Source organism: Coturnix japonica, chromosome 18 (genome assembly GCF_054131305.1).
Source record: "Coturnix japonica strain WE chromosome 18, WE-NBRP24, whole genome shotgun sequence".
Classification (NCBI taxonomy): domain Eukaryota; kingdom Metazoa; phylum Chordata; class Aves; order Galliformes; family Phasianidae; genus Coturnix; species Coturnix japonica.
In genome coordinates this window covers 13772610-13790765 of record NC_140680.1, presented here as the reverse complement: position 1 = coordinate 13790765, position 18156 = coordinate 13772610, and the positions used below count along the sequence as shown (strand labels likewise).

The following is an 18156-nucleotide window of genomic DNA, read 5'->3' as shown; positions in this document are numbered from 1 at the left end:
GAAGAGCTTGTGCAGGAAGGAACAATGTTTGAATGCCAAACTTTAAAGTGTGGAGAAGTCTTCACTAGTGCACAAGTGCAATGACAGCACTCCTCTTATGGGTTCATCACCTGAATTTCATGTTGAGTAATATTTGGTGTGGTGGAAGAGTGATGTCTGATGAGGGATAGCTATGTTCTTCCCTTCTGTACTTTTCACTACTTTGCCTTGCTTGTTGTCAAGATCAAACCAGGCCTGGGGGGCGGGAGGACTTGAATATACTTAAGTTTCCTTGAAGTGTCACTGAATGAAATGCTCTCAGCAGTGGCTGACATATGGGTAAAATTTGGATGTGTTTGATGAAGCACCTAAAGGCTGTGAGTGCATAATAAGGGTGGTGAGTGGCTGGATTTGAATGTCGAAGGCAGCTGGGTTGGCAGTGCTATTGTGAGGACACTGGTTTGATCACACTTGGTGCCAAGGCCTGCAGCATCGTTGCATTTTTAGTCTTGATGCTGATAATATCTTTGATTGTGGGATATGGAGATGAAAACCCTATTTAGACAATATGTAGATGTCATGTTAAGGTGCCTTTGGTTAAACAGTGGTATGATTTTGGAACTTGACACCCTGCACTGTGAGTGAGAAGTTCCATTTGCCAAGTGGGAAGGAGATAGGAATGGTTTTCTGTAGAATGTCAATACAAACAGAACAACATGAAGTTACAACATCAGGAGTGTCTTCAATAGGCAGGGTAAGAGAGAAATAATCGGTTTGGGATCTTGTCTTCCTGCGGTAGCCAGGGATGTAGACGAGGTTCAATTATCCAAGAAGGATGGATCCCAGAAAGCACCAACATGATTTACATCATCATTGAAACAGAAAAGACCAAGATATTCCAGTATGTAGAATTTTGAAAACTGTACAGAGAATACATAGGAAAAAAGTACTTCAGGAAAGACGGCAGGACTAATCCCTGCTATGGTGGTGGTGGTGGGGTCCTTTGTAATAATGTGATAAGACTCATGAGAAAGACACAAAGAAGAACTGCAAGAGGACAACACATCCAACATACCAGTAAAACGGCCAGAGGAGCCCAGTGCTATCTCTCTCAGATCGTGAACCAAGTGAAGAACAGAAAGGAATATGTGATGACCTGCAAGAAGAGAATGAATGCAGGAGTCGAAATGCTGACAACACCACCTAATTGCAGAGTGCAGCCGTTATGCGGTCCCAGCGTTAACATCGGCAGAGGCAGCGGCGGCGCTCGGTGGAGCCGTGCGTGCAGTGCCGGGCGGCGGCTGCGGGCGCCGCTGTTCACCACGGAGGAGAAGAAAAGCGGAGCGCTGCAGGCAGCCCCGCCCGCTGCGGCCCGGCTCGCTCTCTCGATCTCTGTGTCGGCGTCCGAGCGGGCTGCGAACGGCCCCGCGGTGCGGAGCGGTGCTGCAGAGAGGGGGAGAGACCGGACGGCACCGGCCGCGGAAACGGAGCCGGAGAAGAAGACGACAGAGAATCCGAACAAGAAGTCGGAGGCGGAAGCGGCGCTGAAGCGGCGAGTGTGAGGTGGCTGCGGGGCCGTGCGGGAGATGTGCGCGGCCAGAGAAGGGCGCTGGGGCCGGAGGCAGCGGGCGCTGCTGTGCTGCGTGTTGGTGGCGGCGTGGGAGGCGGCGTGGGGGCAGCTGCGCTACTCGGTGCCCGAGGAGCTGCCCAAGGGCTCGTTCGTGGGCGACGTGGCCAAGGACCTGGCGCTGGAGCTGGCGGCGCTCGGCAACCGCGGCGCCCGAGTGGTGTCCCAAGGCAGGACGCAGTATTTCGCTCTGCATGCGAACAGCGGCCACTTGGTGACGGCCGAGAGGATAGACAGGGAGCAGCTGTGCCGGCTGCAGGAGAAATGCGTGCTGCGCTGTGAGCTGATCGTGGAAGGCGAGATGAAGGTTTATGCGATCGAAGTGGAAATCACGGACATTAACGATAACACCCCCAATTTTCGGGAGGAAGAAATGAAACTGAGGATGACTGAGATGACAGTCCTAGGATCGAAGTTTCCATTACCGGTTGCACAGGACCGTGACGTGGGCACGAATTCCCTACAGAGCTACTCTCTGAGCGGCGACGAGCACTTCTCGCTGTCCGTGCAGGCAGGAGCCGACGGCGAGAAGCGTCCCGAGCTGGTGCTGGCCAAGGCGCTGGACCGGGAGGAGGCGGCGTTTCACGAGCTGCTGCTGAGGGCGAGCGACGGCGGCGACCCGGCTCGGACGGGCACGGCGCGAATCCGCGTGGCTGTGCTGGACGCCAACGACAACGCGCCCGCGTTCAGCCAGGCGGTGTACACGGTGCGAGTGCCCGAGGACGTGCCCGTGGGATCCACGTTACTCAGCGTCACCGCCACCGACCCTGACGACGGAACCAACGGAGACGTGAAATACTCGCTGAATAAAATTACTGACAAAGCTTCCGAGGTATTCCATCTTGATCCTAACACGGGAGCGATCATATTGGTGAAGAGCTTGGACTTCGAGGAAGGACAGTCTTACGAACTAGAATTGCATGCACGGGACGGAGGAGATTTATTCGACACGGCGACGGTGTCGATCTCTGTGACAGACGTGAACGACAACGCGCCCGAGATTTCGGTGCGGTCGGCGCTGAGCGAGATCTCGGAGGACGCGTTGCCGGGGACGGTGGTGGCCCTGCTGCACGTGCAGGACCGCGACTCGGGCGCCAACGGGGAGGTGCGGTGCAGCCTGGGCGAGGGCGTCCCGTTCCGTCTGGAGCGGGCGCTGGACGACTACTACAGCGTGGTGACGGCGCGGGAGCTGGACCGCGAGCGGGCGTCGGAGTACAACGTGACGGTGCGGGCGGCGGACGGCGGGTCGCCGGCGCTGCGGAGCGGCGCGGTGCTGGCGCTGCGGGTGCTGGACGTGAACGACAACGCGCCGGTGTTCGCGGAGGCGCGCTACAGCGCCCGGCTGGCCGAGAACAACGCGGAGGGCGCGCTGGTGCTGACGGTGCGCGCGTGGGACGCGGACTGGGGGCAGAACGCGCGCGTGCGCTACCGGCTGCGGGAGGGGCGGCTGCGGGGCGCGCCGCTCTCGTCCTACGTGTCGGTGCAGGCGGAGACGGGCGCGCTGTACGCGCTGCGCTCGTTCGACTACGAGGAGGTGCGCGAGGTGGAGCTGTGGGTGCGGGCGGAGGACGGCGGCGCGCCGCCGCTCAGCAGCAACGTGTCGGTGCGGCTGCTGATCGCGGACGAGAACGACAACGCGCCGCAGGTGCTGTACCCGCCCCCTCCGTCGGCGCCGCCCGCTTCGGGCTCCGGGTCGGGCTCCGGGTCGGGCTCGTGGGGCTGGTCGGGCGTGGAGCTGGCGCCGCGCTCGGCGGAGCCCGGCGCGCTGGTGGCCAAGGTGGTGGCGGTGGACGCGGACGCGGGGCAGAACGCGTGGCTGTCGTACGAGCTGGCCAAGGCGACGGAGCCGGGGCTGTTCCGCGTGGGGCTGCACAGCGGCGAGGTGCGCACGGCTCGCTCGCCGCTGGCCCGCGACGCGGCGCGGCACAGCCTGGTGGTGGTGGTGAAGGACCGCGGGCGGCCGGCGCTGTCGGCCACGGCCACGCTGACGGTGGTGCTGGCCGAGAGCGTGGCCGAGCTGCTGTCGGAGCTGGGCAGCGCGGCGGCGCCGGCCGAGCCCGCGGGCAGCCTGACGCGCTGGCTGGTGCTGGCCGTGGCGGCCGTGTCCTGCCTCTTCCTCGCCTTCCTGCTGCTGCTGCTGGCGCTGCGCCTGCGCCGCTGGCGCCTGGCACGGCTGCCCCCGCCTCCTTCGGCCGCCGGCGTGTTGCGCGGCGTCCCGGCCTCGCACTTCGTGGGCATCGACGGCGTCCGCGCCTTCCTGCGCTCCTACTCGCACGACGTGTCGCTCACGGCCGACTCGCGCAAGAGCCAGCTGCGCTGCAAGGCCGGCAGCTGCTGCGACACGCTCCCGGCCCGGCCGGCGCCCAACGAGGCCGCTCCGCTGCGCGGGGAAGACGCAGCCGCCCACCGCGACTCCGAGCCCGACGCCCTCACGGTGAGTGATGCGACCGCGGCGTCCTTCATTATCCTCCCTCCCCGCTCTGGTAAATTCAACATGTTTGCCTCTTTTCTCCTCAAATTCTATAGATAGATCTCATTGTAGGTAACCAACCTATTCAATTCTGCTGTGTCATTGATAAATGTACAACTGGGGAGCCGTCTCCATACATGCCAAGAATGTTTTCTGCTGTCAGTAGGACCAATTTTACGTTCTTATGTTTTTGTAAGGTGTCACTGAATGAAATGTTGTTGTACATGATCAAGACAGTGCCTATTGCTATTATGGTTGATTGTGTTGGTGAAGTCTGTATGTCGAGAAAAGTGTGTGAGAGACTGGACTTAATGCTAGGAAATAGGTGGTTAGGATGGTTTTGAGAAGGGTATGGTTTGATGTCATAGCTGGCACTACGTCTGTGATGTTTGACCCGCAATCCTAGTTTACTTGTCACGAGAGGCTTCATAGTCCCCTGGAAAGGAAGATTTCACAGGATTTGTATGTGGAACTCTAATTTTCTGCTAGAATGGCACATAATGGCAGTGTGAAAGCTCTTGTATCCGTCTCTAGTTTACCGTAGGCCTGTATGTGATATAGACTTCCTCCAGCTCATTCTTTATTTTTCTCTGCTCTCTCCCACAACAGCAGGTGATCCATCTCACTTGTTGGTTGTTACTTGCAGTTGTTCATTAGGTTTCAGGTATCTCTGGTATTTGATTTTCATTGACATTCTGGTTGATTTATTAAGGCTTGTATTTTGTGTATTGCAGTCCTGTAGGTGTGACATTAACACAGTCGTTGTTGATCCTAGCATTCCTTCCTTTTTAAATTCAGTTACCAGTTAAAGAAATACAGAGTTGTCATTGCACATAGTTTGTTATCTGGAGCTGTTACTGCGCGTCTCACCGTTGGTTATCAAGTTGTTGACTTGTCAGTGTGATATTTGAGCAATAGGATGCAGTACTTACAGCATTGATACAGCACATTTTAATATAATCCACTGTTCATCAACTTTCATGTTTGGGGTAACAGCTGGATTTTATGAACACTGTTACTGCTGGTTTTCTGCCCTTTGTTTTCTGCTTTCCTAATGGTTGGGTAGGTAAAGGAATGACATCTGTGGAGAGACAGGGCAGATATGAAGGAGTTCAATTTGCTCTCGTTTTATCTGTACAGATGATTGGTGTCCGTGGTGGGTTTTTATCTTTTATATGTAGAAGTACATTATCCTATAATCTACAATGCATTCCTTCACTTCATTACATTTCTTGTTGGTGTTTCTTCCGAGACTTCTGTAGGTCTGATATCCCTCAAAACATGGAAGATTCCTCAGAACTGTTGGTCAGGGAGGTGAAACATCCATCCATATGTTGTATGTTCTCAGCTGTCAAGACTTTGATATGTTTATGTTTCCTTAAAACGTAACTGAATGAAACGCTCAGGCTGCATGTGATGTATCACGTAAGGTTGGGTGCTGACTGGGATTTTCTTGCTATGAAAATGAGAGCCTGCTGTAAAGCCTGTGAAATAGGTGGGTTATTGTGGTTTTGTCAGGGCAGTGTTTTGATGTTATAGCTCATACCAAGGCCTGTGCCATTTACAATATGACCTTGGCTTCCCTGTCCTTAAGAGTAATGTTAGAGCCCCATAAATAAAAGCTGTTTATGAGGCTGTGTATGCAGAACAGTATTTTTCTGGTTAGAATGGTAAAATTGCCTTGAGAGACTTCATTTTCCTACATGTACTTCAATGTAAACTTGTGATATAAATTTTCTTCTTAGCCGTCATTATCTATTCAGGCCTTTACTTCCCAGAAGGATTTGGATGACGTTTCTGATTTCTGGAGAGGGCTTTTACATTTGGCGGTGTAAGTGTTGTAATGTAGGAAATCCTTCCTTCCCTTGATGAGACTTCAATGAGCAGAGGACTTACTGTAGTGTAACCGAACAGGCAGGTCATTCCTCTCACAGTGGGATGATGGAGAGAACTGGAAAGAAAATAGAACTCCTGGTCTGAGGTAACATTCTCTGTGTGTATATATATGCAAATATACAATGCAATGATGTGCCACTCTCAGGCCAGCTCCCAGCTAACAATACAGCTGCTCACTGACCAACATATAACCAGCAATTTGAGCTCTCCCATCCACCTATCAGTGCCCAGCCATCCCTCAGCATCATCCACCCACTGAACTACTCTGCACAGCTTTGTGATGTCATGCAGTGTGGAATAACCCCATGCCCAACACAGGCCAACTGTCCTGGCTCCACTCTTCCCCCTTCTGCAGAGCCAGCATAGCATAGCATAGCCTCCTCTACCATATGGTGCCCCTGCCCAGACCCACCCTGGGTGCTCTTCTGTCCCTCAATAATGACCAAAACATCAATGTGTGATAAACAGACTGAGCTGGAACCAAGACAAGACTGAAAGTAATTTGTGAGAATAAGGGGAAGAAGGGAATTAAAAGTCTAAGCAGAATTTCTTACGGTTTCCTCAGAAAAAGGACTATGCCAAGGAACTCAAACTACATTTCCTTTATTTCTCAGAGATTCCAAGACTGATCCTACTTTGGTTGCCTACTTATTCTTTGTGTTGTGAGCAAGACGAGGCATCTTCTTGATAGCACATGTACTTGATGGGTAGGGTGAGCTTGTCTTGGAACAGAACATAATGACCCTGTGTATTACTTATAAACTGAGATGGAGTATTTTACAAGTTGATAGTGATTGTACAAGGAGGTCAGTATTTAATCACAGACAGGAAAATTAGGCTGGATGATAGGAGGAAATATTAACTCGGAGTGCAGTGAGGCACTGGCACAGGTGCTGTTTTCTGTGTGAGATACATTCCAACAAAGACGTTCATGTAGTATATTAAGAATGAATGAAGAAATCTTCATGCATGTGAACATGGTGCTTGGGCAACTGGTAGGAGCTGGAATGAAGAGGAAAATGTCACTGAAGGATGGAATGAAGAATCTTTGCAGTTAATGGCAGAGATTGTGTGTCCATGAAAGAAAGAGAAGACTCACAAATACTCACCAGTGGGAATAGATAAGATTGTCTTTTCAAAGCGTGAGACACACAGAGGAGCCCTCTGCTATCTTTCGATGACGAAAACCATGAAGAAGAGGAGGAATCCGGTAGTCAGCAGCAAGAAGCGAATGACAGAAGAAGGTTAAATGCTGAGATATTTAAAAAGGATGAGAGAGAGCAGAGTGCGTTGTGCGGTCCCGGCGGTTCCCCCGGCAGAGGCAGCGGCGGCGCTCGGTGGAGCCGTGCGTGCAGTGCCGGGCGGCGGCTGCGGGCGCCGCTGTTCACCACGGAGGAGAAGAAAAGCGGAGCGCTGCAGGCAGCCCCGCCCGCTGCGGCCCGGCTCGCTCTCTCGATCTCTGTGTCGGCGTCCGTAAGGGCTGCGAACGGCCCCGCGGTGCGGAGCGGTGCTGCAGAGAGACGGAGAGACCGGACGGCACCGGCCGCGGAAACGGAGCCGGAGAAGAAGACGACAGAGAATCCGAACAAGAAGTCGGAGGCGGAAGCGGCGCTGAAGCGGCGAGTGTGAGGTGGCTGCGGGGCCGTGCGGGAGATGTGCGCGGCCAGAGAAGGGCGCTGGGGCCGGAGGCAGCGGGCGCTGCTGTGCTGCGTGTTGGTGGCGGCGTGGGAGGCGGCGTGGGGGCAGCTGCGCTACTCGGTGCCCGAGGAGCTGCCCAAGGGCTCGTTCGTGGGCGACGTGGCCAAGGACCTGGCGCTGGAGCTGGCGGCGCTCGGCGCCCGCAACACCCGCTTACTGGATAAAGGCAGGACGCAGTATTTCGCTCTGCATGCGAACAGCGGCCACCTGGTGACGGCCGAGAGGATAGACAGGGAGCAGCTGTGCCGGCTGCAGGAGAAATGCGTGCTGCGCTGTGAGCTGATCGTGGAGGGCGAGATGAAGGTTTATGCAATCGAAGTGGAAATCACGGACATTAACGACAACACGCCCAGCTTCCGAGAGACAGAAATGAATCTCAGAATGAGCGAGACGACAGTCGTGGGATCAAGGTTTCTTTTGTTTACGGCTCACGACCCGGATGTAGGTGCCAATTCCCTGCAGAGGTACGCACTGAGCGGCGACGAGCACTTCTCGCTGTCCGTACAGACAGGAGACGACGGCGAGACTAATCCCGAGCTGGTGCTGGCCAAAGCGCTGGACCGGGAGGAGGCGGCGTTTCACGAGCTGCTGCTGAGGGCGAGCGACGGCGGCGACCCGGCTCGGACGGGCACGGCGCGAATCCGCGTGGCTGTGCTGGACGCCAACGACAACGCGCCCGCGTTCAGCCAGGCGGTGTACACGGTGCGAGTGCCCGAGGACGTGCCCGTGGGATCCATGTTACTCAGCGTCACCGCCACCGACCCCGACGACGGAACCAACGGGGAAGTGAAATATACAATGAAGAAAGCCACAGACACTGCATCAGCGATTTTTCACCTTGAGCCTGATACGGGAGCGATCAGGTTAGTGAGGAACCTGGACTTCGAGGAAGGAGATTCATACGAGCTGCTTCTGCAAGCACAGGATGGCGGTGGCCTTTTTGACACTGCGAAGGTGTCGATCTCGGTGACAGACGTGAACGACAACGCACCTGAATTGATTATTTCCTCGGCGCTGAGCGAGATCTCGGAGGACGCGTTGCCGGGGACGGTGGTGGCCCTGCTGCACGTGCAGGACCGCGACTCGGGCGCCAACGGGGAGGTGCGGTGCAGCCTGGGCGAGGGCGTCCCGTTCCGTCTGGAGCGGGCGCTGGACGACTACTACAGCGTGGTGACGGCGCGGGAGCTGGACCGCGAGCGGGCGTCGGAGTACAACGTGACGGTGCGGGCGGCGGACGGCGGGTCGCCGGCGCTGCGGAGCGGCGCGGTGCTGGCGCTGCGGGTGCTGGACGTGAACGACAACGCGCCGGTGTTCGCGGAGGCGCGCTACAGCGCCCGGCTGGCCGAGAACAACGCGGAGGGCGCGCTGGTGCTGACGGTGCGCGCGTGGGACGCGGACTGGGGGCAGAACGCGCGCGTGCGCTACCGGCTGCGGGAGGGGCGGCTGCGGGGCGCGCCGCTCTCGTCCTACGTGTCGGTGCAGGCGGAGACGGGCGCGCTGTACGCGCTGCGCTCGTTCGACTACGAGGAGGTGCGCGAGGTGGAGCTGTGGGTGCGGGCGGAGGACGGCGGCGCGCCGCCGCTCAGCAGCAACGTGTCGGTGCGGCTGCTGATCGCGGACGAGAACGACAACGCGCCGCAGGTGCTGTACCCGCCCCCTCCGGCGGCGCCGCCCGCTTCGGGCTCCGGGTCGGGCTCCGGGTCGGGCTCGTGGGGCTGGTCGGGCGTGGAGCTGGCGCCGCGCTCGGCGGAGCCCGGCGCGCTGGTGGCCAAGGTGGTGGCGGTGGACGCGGACGCGGGGCAGAACGCGTGGCTGTCGTACGAGCTGGCCAAGGCGACGGAGCCGGGGCTGTTCCGCGTGGGGCTGCACAGCGGCGAGGTGCGCACGGCTCGCTCGCCGCTGGCCCGCGACGCGGCGCGGCACAGCCTGGTGGTGGTGGTGAAGGACCGCGGGCGGCCGGCGCTGTCGGCCACGGCCACGCTGACGGTGGTGCTGGCCGAGAGCGTGGCCGAGCTGCTGTCGGAGCTGGGCAGCGCGGCGGCGCCGGCCGAGCCCGCGGGCAGCCTGACGCGCTGGCTGGTGCTGGCCGTGGCGGCCGTGTCCTGCCTCTTCCTCGCCTTCCTGCTGCTGCTGCTGGCGCTGCGCCTGCGCCGCTGGCGCCTGGCACGGCTGCCCCCGCCTCCTTCGGCCGCCGGCGTGTTGCGCGGCGTCCCGGCCTCGCACTTCGTGGGCATCGACGGCGTCCGCGCCTTCCTGCGCTCCTACTCGCACGACGTGTCGCTCACGGCCGACTCGCGCAAGAGCCAGCTGCGCTGCAAGGCCGGCAGCTGCTGCGACACGCTCCCGGCCCGGCCGGCGCCCAACGAGGCCGCTCCGCTGCGCGGGGAAGACGCAGCCGCCCACCGCGACTCCGAGCCCGACGCCCTCACGGTGAGTGATGCGACCGCGGCGGATCCCATCTCCCTCCTTTCTCGCCTACTCGCAGCTTTGACTCTCTGTTAACTTGTTTCCATTTCCTCTCTTATGACCTCATTCGCTCATGTATTTGGTTTTCGGGCCCCTATTCACAGTGTTGTTGCGCTCTCTGCCCCACAGTGTTTCTATTGGGATGTGGATATATTCTTGTCGCTGTTATGTGGTTGTCCTCTCACTCTTTGATATATTGTTTCTAGCTGTCAGGATAAGGACTTGGTTGTGTTTAAGTTTCCTTCAGCATTTTCTGAATGACGTGCTCTTAGTAGAAGCTGTCAAATGGCTTCATGTTGAATGTATGCTTGGTGCAAGAATAAGTTATGAATGGAGAGCAAGGATGGTGAGTGGCTGCATTTGAATGTGAACAGAATGTTGGCCAGCAGTGATACTGTGTGGACTACAGTTTGATTTAATAGTTGGTGTCTAGTCCTGTAAGGAGTATGCACAATTTCATCCCAGTTTTGACATCTTGCGTGGTAATGGTAATCCTCTTATGACAAAAGTTCTCTCTGTGTGTAGAATGATAGTGCATATCTCTACTGGCTTGTACATCTTGAGTGAAACCTCTCATTTATCTAGTTGTGACATGGTAGTTTAGAGTTATTTCATAGCTATAATTCTATTTATAGGCCTTCTTCTAAGCATTGATGTGTTCCACTTTTCCCTTTTTCTGGACTGAGAATATGCATCTGGAAATGATAAGATTGTATTGCATAGACTCCTGACCTTCCTTGAGGAAGTCTCAGCACATGATGGCAGAATGTCTTGTGTGATAAAACTGAGACTGAATTCCTCATGGTTTGGGTTGTTAGTGTTAGGCTTGTCTGGTTTATTTGAGATTGGACTGGATGACCTTGAAGGTCTTTTTGTACCTGAGCAATTCTGTGATTCTGTGATTGTGTGTTTCCTGAAATAATTAGAGAAGGTTCCTTTATTAACTGTTTTTATTTAATGTTTCATATTGATTGGAGATGATCTGGTGTGTTGGTAACGTCCTGAAAAGTGATGTTTTTTTCCTAAAATGAAATCCTCTACTATGTAGTTCAGAGGAGCAGTTTAGAGCCTTACCTACAGCTTAAACAATGCATTAAAATCCAGATGTTGCTGGGGGTTGGACTCGATGATCTCTAGAGGTCCCTTCCAACCCCTACAATTCTGTGATTCAGTGAATGAAACGCTCCTGTCGTTGTCTGATACACAGTGGCAATGGGGACTCTGTCCATGGTGCTGAAAAGGTCAGAGCTATTAGGGCAGCGCGTGGGAGCCTGGCTTAGATTTTAGGAAATTGCTGGTTTGAGGAGGATTTGTTTGGGCCTCTTGAAAGCAAATCTTCTTGTCTGTATTTCCTTTCACATCTGATTCCAATGCATGCGACTACTTCTGCTTTGATCCTGGTTTCTTTATCCTGGGAGGCAGCGTTAGTACCCCCAGAATCATGAATTTGATAAGAACTGTATATGTAGAGCAGGCCTGAGAAGTGAAAGAGATAGAGTGCCTCTAGAGGCACTCAGTTCTGTGATGCTGAAGGCAAAGAAGTGCAGAAAAGTGGTGTGGGAAAAGATGTCCCCTGCATACACTGATCCAGGGTCATACCAGGTTCCATATAGTGCTATCATATTACAACTTCATGTACACCTGGATGCATAACATTGATGGGACAAAGTTTCCTTCACACCAGTGAATGGGTAAGTATCTGGTTTGAAATCTAAGTGAAATGAAAGCAAGCCCAGTGTTTTTAACTGTTTCAGTCTGCAAATGTGCAAACATACTAGAGGGAACTAATGGGTGTAGACTGCCCAGAGAAAGAATGGTAGAAACTATTTTTTAAATCACTTTTGTGTAGATGCTCACTTGTACATGTCTTAGTTTTCCAAAGGCTAGAGATTGTTATTCTTGCAGTGTAATCATATTTTTCATGGGCAGTACAACAGCATCAAGTCAGCCTTTGAATCAGGAAGACTGATGGGTCAGCAGTGGATTTGTCTGTACCATGTTTTGATTACTAATACTGTGTCAAGTTTAGTGCCTATTTTACTAGGTCCTATTCTTGCAATGTTATGGGTATCATGCATGACAGTCGTATTTGTATGAGCCTTTGACTAGTACCAGTGGATGTAAAACCATGACGTGCAATGATGCAGCTTGAAATTTCAATGACTTTCAGGTACTCTTTTTAAGGTAAAGTTGTGTCAATGAAACTACACTCTGCAGCAGTGCCCCTCCCATGGACCCGCTGTTTCTTTATAATTAGAATTTGAAATATTTGAAATGACTTACCTACTTTGCAGGAAGGAATTTAGGAGGACACAGCCATGCCTCTATACCCGCTATTGCAATCAAGAGGTAGCAAAAAGTTGTTAAGCATTGTTTACATCCTTGAAATCTTAAAGCCCTGTGGCATGTTACATGGGAAAGTAGTACAGACTTGCCTGCAATGCTCGTGGCCACCTCTTGTGTCTTGTTCTCATTCCTTGGAGGACAGGAGGTACAGGGACTGTCATCTGAGAGGGCTGGGGGGAACTCCAGTCCCCTTGTCTAGTGTGACAATAGTGAACTACTTGGACCGGTAAATCGTCTGCATGATGCACTAGAGAATATGCAAGGGAGGTACCCTACAAGATGTGCTATGCCTACAGGAGAACAGGTTATTGTAGGCTGTTGTTGTGGAAAGAACAAGAGAAGTCATCAGTGAATGTAGCATTAAGTTGATATTGCAGTGCTGGAGAGAAAAATGAAAAGTTATTGCAAAACGACAAGAGAATAGGAATTAAAAATAAGGATGCTCCTGCACTACAACAGGGAGGAATCGTTTGGTTTGGGAATTACACTTTCTATAGAACTCTGGCATGAGGATGGCACATGTAATGCTTTTCCTGTGCAAGATGGAGAAAGTGTGACGGTTTTGTAAAGGCAACTGAAATGGAAACAAGAGATAACATGAATTTCATGCAACACTCAGATTATTAATGACGTCTGGAAAACTTTGGAACATTACCTGCACGAGTGACTGCAAGAAGAATCCCTGGACATCCGAAGGGAGACGGTCCTTGTGCGAAAAAGGGCTATGACTCAGAAGTGTAAAGAGAAAGAATAAACCAAAATGATTCTCCTTATTCTGAGTGAAAAATAACGGACTGAGGAGCAACTCACTACCGCCTGTACGGAATGAACACCATTAACAAAACATAACTCGTCTAAGTCGAATAGAAAAAGACCGGGCGAGAAGGAATGTAAAAGAACATTAACAAAATCCTGAGAGAGCGCAGAGCCCGGTGGTTGTGCGGTCCCGGCGGCTCCCCCGGCAGAGGCAGCGGCGGCGCTCGGTGGAGCCGTGCGTGCAGTGCCGGGCGGCGGCTGCGGGCGCCGCTGTTCACCACGGAGGAGAAAAAAAGCGGAGCGCTGCAGGCAGCCCCGCCCGCTGCGGCCCGGCTCGCTCTCTCCATCGCTGTGTCGGATTCCGTAAGGGCTGAGATCGGCCCCGCGGTGCGGAGCGGTGCTGCAGAGAGGCGGAGGGACCGGACGGCACCGGCCGCGTAAACGGAGACGGAGAAGAAGGCGACAGAGAATCCGAACAAGAAGTCGGAGGCGGAGCGGCGCTGAAGCGGCGAGTGTGAGGAAGCGGCGGGGCCGTGCGGGAGATGTGCGCGGCCAGAGAAGGGCGCTGGGGCCGGAGGCAGCGGGCGCTGCTGTGCTGCGTGTTGGTGGCGGCGTGGGAGGCGGCGTGGGGGCAGCTGCGCTACTCGGTGCCCGAGGAGCTGCCCAAGGGCTCGTTCGTGGGCGACGTGGCCAAGGACCTGGCGCTGGAGCTGGCGGCGCTCGGCAACCGCGGCGCCCGAGTGGTGTCCCAAGGCAGGACGCAGTATTTCGCTCTGCATGCGAACAGCGGCCACTTGGTGACGGCCGAGAGGATAGACAGGGAGCAGCTGTGCGAGAGCGAATCAGAATGCGTGCTGCGCTGTGAGCTAATCGTGGAGGGAGAGATGAAGGTTTATGCAATCGAAGTGGAAATCACGGACATTAACGACAATACGCCCAGCTTCGAAGAATTCCAAGTACAGGAAGAAATGAACGAGATGACTGCCGTGGGATCAAAGTTTCCCCTGCCCTACGCTCACGACACGGATTTAGGAGTGAATTCCCTGCAGAGCTACTCGCTGAGTGGCGATGAGCACTTCACGCTCTCCGTGCAAGCGAGAGCCGACGGCGAGAAGCGTCCCGAGCTGGTGCTGGCCAAGGCGCTGGACCGGGAGGAGGCGGCGTTTCACGAGCTGCTGCTGAGGGCGAGCGACGGCGGCGACCCGGCTCGGACGGGCACGGCGCGCATCCGCGTGGCTGTGCTGGACGCCAACGACAACGCGCCCGCGTTCAGCCAGGCGGTGTACACGGTGCGAGTGCCCGAGGACGTGCCCGTGGGATCCACGCTGCTCAGCGTCACCGCCACCGACCCCGACGATGGAGTCAATGGCGACGTCAAATACTCGCTGAGGACAACAACGAAAAAATCATCGAAGGTATTTCATCTTGAGCCTGACACAGGAGTGATAAAGCTGGTGGGGAGCCTGGACTTCGAGAATGTCGAAATGTACGAACTGGAGATACATGCACGAGACGGCGGTGGCCTTTTCGATACGGCGACAGTGTCGATCTCGGTGACAGACGTGAACGACAACGCGCCCGAGATTTCGGTGCGGTCGGCGCTGAGCGAGATCTCGGAGGACGCGTTGCCGGGGACGGTGGTGGCCCTGCTGCACGTGCAGGACCGCGACTCGGGCGCCAACGGGGAGGTGCGGTGCAGCCTGGGCGAGGGCGTCCCGTTCCGTCTGGAGCGGGCGCTGGACGACTACTACAGCGTGGTGACGGCGCGGGAGCTGGACCGCGAGCGGGCGTCGGAGTACAACGTGACGGTGCGGGCGGCGGACGGCGGGTCGCCGGCGCTGCGGAGCGGCGCGGTGCTGGCGCTGCGGGTGCTGGACGTGAACGACAACGCGCCGGTGTTCGCGGAGGCGCGCTACAGCGCCCGGCTGGCCGAGAACAACGCGGAGGGCGCGCTGGTGCTGACGGTGCGCGCGTGGGACGCGGACTGGGGGCAGAACGCGCGCGTGCGCTACCGGCTGCGGGAGGGGCGGCTGCGGGGCGCGCCGCTCTCGTCCTACGTGTCGGTGCAGGCGGAGACGGGCGCGCTGTACGCGCTGCGCTCGTTCGACTACGAGGAGGTGCGCGAGGTGGAGCTGTGGGTGCGGGCGGAGGACGGCGGCGCGCCGCCGCTCAGCAGCAACGTGTCGGTGCGGCTGCTGATCGCGGACGAGAACGACAACGCGCCGCAGGTGCTGTACCCGCCCCCTCCGGCGGCGCCGCCCGCTTCGGGCTCCGGGTCGGGCTCCGGGTCGGGCTCGTGGGGCTGGTCGGGCGTGGAGCTGGCGCCGCGCTCGGCGGAGCCCGGCGCGCTGGTGGCCAAGGTGGTGGCGGTGGACGCGGACGCGGGGCAGAACGCGTGGCTGTCGTACGAGCTGGCCAAGGCGACGGAGCCGGGGCTGTTCCGCGTGGGGCTGCACAGCGGCGAGGTGCGCACGGCTCGCTCGCCGCTGGCCCGCGACGCGGCGCGGCACAGCCTGGTGGTGGTGGTGAAGGACCGCGGGCGGCCGGCGCTGTCGGCCACGGCCACGCTGACGGTGGTGCTGGCCGAGAGCGTGGCCGAGCTGCTGTCGGAGCTGGGCAGCGCGGCGGCGCCGGCCGAGCCCACGGGCAGCCTGACGCGCTGGCTGGTGCTGGCCGTGGCGGCCGTGTCCTGCCTCTTCCTCGCCTTCCTGCTGCTGCTGCTGGCGCTGCGCCTGCGCCGCTGGCGCCTGGCACGGCTGCCCCCGCCTCCTTCGGCCGCCGGCGTGTTGCGCGGCGTCCCGGCCTCGCACTTCGTGGGCATCGACGGCGTCCGCGCCTTCCTGCGCTCCTACTCGCACGACGTGTCGCTCACGGCCGACTCGCGCAAGAGCCAGCTGCGCTGCAAGGCCGGCAGCTGCTGCGACACGCTCCCGGCCCGGCCGGCGCCCAACGAGGCCGCTCCGCTGCGCGGGGAAGACGCAGCCGCCCACCGCGACTCCGAGCCCGACGCCCTCACGGTGAGTGATGCGACCGCGGCATTGCTGGAGTCCCACCCTCCCCTCTCGACTTTCGCTCGTGGCTTTGAGTCTCCGTGGTATCGCGTTTCTCCTTTCCTCTCATATCGTCATTTGCTCTAAGTTTGGTGTTAACGCCCCTAATTTTTACAGTGTTGTTTCGCTCTCTGCTGGGCAGAGTAAGGGACGGTGCAGTTCTGCAGGGGGTATCGAGATGTTATTATCGCACACTGTGAGCCTTTGGCACTTTGACTGATGCCTTACAGTTTGTTCTGTATCCTTATTCTCTCACGTCTATAGCATCGAGTGTTTTGTTCCTTTTAACGTATGAAAATGCACGACTTTGCTGCGTTAAGGATACACGTATGTGTATTTCTCTGATCCTGCCTCCTCTCTTAGCCCTTCTCTCCTTCCTTTTCTCTTGCCTCTTTGCTCTTTCTCCTGTGTGGAGGGAGCTTTCTGTCCTTCGCAGTCAGAGCTGTTTCAACGCGCCTTTTGTGTAGATGCCCTTTGCTGAGGGGATGCAAACCCAGGCTCTGTTGTCAGCATTGATGTTGGGGTGGAAGGTGGGAGGTGTGAGTGTTCTTTCAGTTCGAGTTTGCTTTACCAAGACTTTCTGTGTTTCATTCCTCTCTCACTCATCTTTTTGCCTGCCATGTAAAATTCAAGTTCTTCTGTCGACACGAGATGTTCCGAATAAAACTTGTAATGGTTTTCAGGATCTGCTGTTTTCTTGATAGCTGTGTGCTTATTGAGTCATGTGAGATTGTCCTTGCTGATCCAAACTTTCCTTCCTTTTCCACTAGAGGTAAAGGTTGAATTTTAATACCAGCGTTATTGTTGCTCTTCTACATTCATTGTTTCCTGAGTTTTGGATTGATGAAAGGATAACATCTCTGTAAAGATAGTGCAGATAATAGAGTTTGCTTTACCTCTATTTACCTGTACAGAGCTTAAGAATCTGGTTCTTTCTGACGTCCACTAAAGACTGGAAGATCTCTTAAGATTAATCTCTTAGGATTGTCTCTTAATGATTCTGTGTACAATGTAGCTGCTTCTCCTTTATTCTCTTCAGAAAGTTACTGCATCATGGTGTGTTGAGCAAGGGAATGTCTTTCTACTCTTCTATGCTTTGATTTTTGTGCAAGAGTTCAAGAAACAGACTGGGCAGCTGGTCCTTTGATGACCTCTGCCTGTTATGAAGGTGAAATGCAATTATCTTCAATCGTTACAGCTGTGTTTGTGAATGACCTCGGTGTGATGTGTGTGAAAGGCTTGTGGAGGAAAAAGGGGATGTGGCTTACTGATTCCTAGTCTTCTATCTATAACCTATAAGAATGGAGTTGGGGGTGTCTTTGTTAACTGTGGTAAGAGCTGTTTCACCTTTAAAGGCTGTATTATCAGACAGGAAGTTCCCTTGTAATTGTAAGACTGGGTGAGCAGTTTGCATACCTATCTTGACTGTTTTCAGCTGTGAATACTGCTACGTGCTTATGTTTCTAAGGAGACAGCACTGAATGAAGTGCTCTTGCTGTGATGTATGGCCAAAAGTTGGATAGTTGCTGGCATTGAACTTAGAGGACAGGCTGGATGATATGGTTGGGGCTGGGCAGTGGTTTGATTTCATACTTCAAAGTTGACCTACCAAGGGTGGAGCTGGGTGTGTCTCCACTAACAAACATATAGCAGCAGCCATGTTGCAGGTTTGCTAGTGTCATTTGTTTCTTGGAGTCCTTGGACGTATACAGGTCTGATGGCTGAAGACTTATAGGGCATTTGAAAGAGTCTGTTGTGGTTAATTTTTAATGTATGAAAGATAGGTGTTAACCTTCAACTTATCATAGCTGTTAGATCAGATTTTCCCTTTAGTTTTGTCCAAACTTCCTTGGCTACCTCTGGTTATG

General features: G+C 55.3%; 1 protein-coding gene and 2 pseudogenes across 5 annotated transcripts in view; all 3 read left to right on the top strand.

Moving 5' to 3' along the window:
• The window catches only part of LOC107320284 (protocadherin gamma-C5), a 77359-nt gene that overhangs the window by 21774 nt on the left and 37429 nt on the right, over window positions 1-18156 (top strand). Inside the window, exon 1 of one of the 3 annotated variants that reach the window (XM_085518975.1) lies at window positions 13558-16255. The exons of the other annotated variants lie outside the window; for them this stretch is intronic. Within the exon in view, the coding sequence (XP_085375101.1) occupies window positions 13781-16255 (2475 nt within the window). The 5' untranslated portion in view covers window positions 13558-13780. Of the gene's footprint in view, window positions 1-13557; window positions 16256-18156 lie in introns of those variants that run through there. 3 annotated transcript variants of the gene reach the window in all.
• Window positions 1561-4321, top strand: LOC146757942 (protocadherin gamma-A5 pseudogene; annotated as a pseudogene). The gene has a single exon (XR_014935489.1). The product of XR_014935489.1 is annotated as a protocadherin gamma-A5 pseudogene (transcript).
• On the top strand, window positions 7425-12900 carry LOC146757941 (protocadherin gamma-A2 pseudogene; annotated as a pseudogene). Its single transcript, XR_014935490.1, has one exon. The product of XR_014935490.1 is annotated as a protocadherin gamma-A2 pseudogene (transcript).